The 4213-nt window shown below is 31.6% G+C and overlaps 1 protein-coding gene across 1 annotated transcript in view; it reads left to right on the top strand.

The window, feature by feature from the left end:
* LOC107566519 (WD repeat-containing protein 7) overlaps positions 1-4213 on the top strand; it is a gene marked incomplete at its 5' end in the record, with an annotated part of 88915 nt that overhangs the window by 32414 nt on the left and 52288 nt on the right. Inside the window, 3 exons of the mRNA XM_016251973.1 lie at positions 1591-1650; positions 2827-2893; positions 3122-3173. Coding sequence (XP_016107459.1) covers positions 1591-1650; positions 2827-2893; positions 3122-3173 — 179 coding nt within the window. The remainder of the gene's footprint in view (positions 1-1590; positions 1651-2826; positions 2894-3121; positions 3174-4213) is intronic.

Here is a 4213-nt window from a genome sequence, read left to right as displayed (position 1 = left end):
ATCCTAACAAACCATACATCAATGGAAAGATTATTTATTCAGCTTTCAGATGATGTATAAATCTCAATTTCGAAAAATTGACCCTTATGACTGGTTTTGTGCTCCAGGGTCACATTTTATTTTCTGTTTCTTCTCATTTCTGCTCGAGACAGTCAGGGAGAATATCGCAATCTGATTATTATTTTATTTTTGAATAATTATAAATTTTTCAGGTGCAGTGAAATGGCTTGTATGGAGATACCATCAGAAAATTTTAGTGAAATTCTGTTTTCTTTTTTTTTTTTCGTTTTGATTTATCACAAACATATATAATAGCATAAATGGTTTAAAAGGTTGCATCGAAACAATTCTTTTAAACCTTCATCTCATTCAGATTTTGTTGAATTAATAATATTTTTCAATCTTTATCTAGGTTTCTGCACTTATTTTATGAAACATTTACTATTACATATACTACTAAATACCATGGTAAACTACTATAATAACAGAATTACTTATTAATGTTTATTAATATCTGATGATTCTACAGTATAATAACTGATTTATTGCATTAAATACGTTTTGGGAAATTGACAGCTGAAATTATTTAAACAGCTTTTTAATATTTATTTTTAATGCTGCTTTATGAACTATGATATTTTTGACTTTGTACTTCTATAAATTCATATGTCTGCAGGAATATTTATTATGAGCTAGTGAAGACAAAAAGGTGATTAAAATGAAAATAGCCTTAAACATTAATGTTAATATTATTTTATATATTATTATTATTGATATATAATATATCAATAATAATATTTATTCTATATTATTTATTATCTCTCTCTCCCTGTGAAGCTCTGGTGAACGCCATGCCCAAGAGGGTTAAGGCAGTGCTGCAAAATAATGGTGGCCACACAAAATATTGACACTTTGGGCCCAATTTGGACATTTTCACTTAGGGGTGTACTCACTTTTGTGGCCAGCGGTTTAGACATTAATGGCTGTGTGTTGACTGAGTTATTTTGAGGGGACAGCTAATTTACACTGTTATACAAGCTGTACACTCACTGCTTTACATTGTAGCAAAGTGTCATTTCTTCAGTGTTGTCACATGAAAAGATATAATAAAATATTTACAAAAATGTGAGGGGTGTACTCACTTCTGTGAGATACCGTATATATATATATATAATATTTATTCTCATACATTTATATGCATATATATTTATATGGATATATATTTGTATGGACTTTTATGTATCACCTACCCAGTCATATTTTGGTGGTTTACCATGGTAAATAATAAGGATTTTAAAATTATAATTTTTTTTGTTATACTCACAATAATAACCATAATAACCGTGTGTTTCTGATGGTGTTTAGATTTTAATTTCTGTGGATTTCTTGTGTTTTCATGTGATTTCTGTAACAATTTATTCAGTTTATTTTCCTTTAATAACTGCCGCTCAATTCCTCTAACACTGCTGGAGGCCTCGTTCTTTCTTTCTTTCTTTCTTTCTTTCTTTCTTTCTTTCTTTTTCTCTCTCTCTGTCTCTCTCTCTCTCTCTCTCTCTCTCTGTTTCACGTCTCTTTTCCTCTCTTTGCAAGCTGCGATCGCTGCTCCGTCTTCTGGTTCAGGAGTGTCTCTCTCTCCCTCAGTCAATGAAGGTATTCGCTCTCTGAATAAAGGCCTCTCTCTCTCTCTCTCTCTCTCCTTTTCTTTAGCTGCGCTCTCTCGCTCGCTCTCTCTCCCGTTCATCTTGTGGGCCTGGCGCTCGGTGCCTGTGTGTGTTTATTGTGTTTGTGTGATTGGTTCTGTCTCTAGGTTCAGTTCACTTACACTCTTCTGCTGTACTTTGTGCTTGTAGTCGTTTCTCTGTCTGTCTGTGTGTAAATGTCTTGGACTGCATGCTTATTTTACATATATATCTATACACACACATTTCTCCTCAGGTTTTAATAAACGTCTTTATGAATACAAATTAAATCATTAGTGCAGTATATAGGCGTTGTATACATATAAAACGCTACATTTTTATTTTATATTATCATGTTAAGTATTTATTTTAGTTAATGTGCAAATATTTGTACCATGTTTTATGTTTGTTTTAAAATGTTTTTTTTCTGAAATTGATATTATTAATGTTTCTTAAAAACATTTTAGAAAAAAAGAAAAATATTTTGACATGAAAAATTAAAATATAAAATTCATTACCGATTAAAATGGTTACATTTTTGAAAATGCATTAATGGAAATATTAGCAATTGTAATTTCCAAACATGTTCACTGTAAATTATTGAATGTATAATTTTACACAAACTGTTTATAATATAATATGTGATATGATATGATTATATTACATTACATTATATACTTTTATATTAATACTTCAGTGTTTCTGTTTTGCACTTTTTTCCAATCTTAGAAATTCAGTCTATATTATGAATTGTGTGTTTCTGTGTATTACATGAGTTTGTATAAACTGATGGGCTGATGTATTTTTCTTAAAGGTAAGTTTGTTGTTTCATAAAGAAATGAAACCAGTTTCTTTGAAGCTGAATCAGTTTTCTCCTCTGAAAGTGTTCATGTGCATTACTGACATTTGCAAGCTCATTGTTTTCCAAAAGCTCTTCCATATATTCCTGATATATGTGACTCTCTGTTGGATGTGGCTCATTTCCCCTCATGAATCGAGAGTGTTGCTGATGTTCCTCTGATGTTTGTGAGCCGTTTGGTTTTTCCAGGTTCCTGTGAGGATGTGATTCAGCTGGGGTGTTGTGAACGGTGGTGATGGTCTGTCTCTCTGACCCTGTGCGCTTGTGTGTGTGTGTGTGTTTCTGTAGGTTGGAGTCAGCTGGCTGCCATGCATTGTGTCATGCTTCCGGATCTTCTGGGTTTGGATAAGTTCAGGCCTCCTCTGCTGTTGCTGATGTTCCTCTGATGTTTGTGAGCCGTTTGGTTTTTCCAGGTTCCTGTGAGGATGTGATTCAGCTGGGGTGTTGTGAACGGTGGTGATGGTCTGTCTCTCTGACCCTGTGCGCTTGTGTGTGTGTGTGTGTGTGTTTCTGTAGGTTGGAGTCAGCTGGCTGCCATGCATTGTGTCATGCTTCCGGATCTTCTGGGTTTGGATAAGTTCAGGCCTCCTCTGTTGGAGATGTTGGCTCGCAGATGGCAGGACCGCTGCCTGGAGGTATTCAACTTATTGAGATTTCAATAATTATATGCTTTCATTTAATTTATATATACATCCTTTTTTGAGACTTCATTTTTTCTCAATGATTTTGAACTGAAATAGGCAGAGTTTGACTAGCTAGCTAGTAGGTCATAATCTCTCTGTAAAGTAATGTTTGGTCGCATAATTTGACACGCACAAGAGATGTTTTGCAAGAGAATACAAGACAATATATATATATAAAATATTCTCTAGCACAAACACATTGCACAAACATCACAATTCAACTCGACATTAAACAAAAAATCAAAAACGTATTGATTAACAGTTGCATTTAAGTACTATTTTGCCCAAGAGTTTCATTTAAATAGAATATCATATCATTACTGGAAAATTTCTGGTAATCACAAGAAAATGACTAGAAAAGCTACACTTTTTAACTACTGAAATTGTAGTTGGTTAAAGTTTGTAGCAGTATTATTTTTTATATTAAGATACTATTAGTTTTTTAAAATATGTTTTTTTATATTTTGAGTTTGAGTTTCATTTTAATTGTATTTAAATTGCAAGTAATTTTTTATGTATTTTTTATAACAAAATAAAAATAAGAATGTTGCTTTGACAGCTAGCTTAAATAAAATAAGTTATTTTTTAACCATTTTATTTTATTTCAAGTAATGAAAATGTATGGTAGGCATTTTTAAATGTAAAATTTAAATTATTATTTTTTTAAATGTTACAATGTTTAAATTTATTAAAAAAAAATTTTTTTTTTAAATATCAGTTAACGTTTATTTTTAAGTAACAAAAATGCTTTTTGTGGTTCTAGTTTTGTGTAAAATTCTATAATAACCCTAGTTTTAGTTTGTCACTGTCCAACACAACTGATATTGTGTCTTTAATTATTATTTTTACATAATTGTGTAACATAATCACTTTTATAATAATGTTAAAAGTAAATGTTTTATTTGTAATTTAGCAGAAGTCTTTTGTTTTGTGAGAAGCGCTTTTCTTACTGCACCAAGCTCTGTGTGTGTGTGTCCGAGTGTGTGTGTCCG

The sequence above is a fragment of the Sinocyclocheilus grahami genome, unplaced genomic scaffold, assembly GCF_001515645.1.
Source record: "Sinocyclocheilus grahami isolate Dianchi unplaced genomic scaffold, SAMN03320097.WGS_v1.1 scaffold1080.1, whole genome shotgun sequence".
Classification (NCBI taxonomy): Eukaryota; Metazoa; Chordata; class Actinopteri; order Cypriniformes; family Cyprinidae; genus Sinocyclocheilus; species Sinocyclocheilus grahami.
This window is presented reverse-complemented; position numbering and strand designations above follow the sequence as displayed.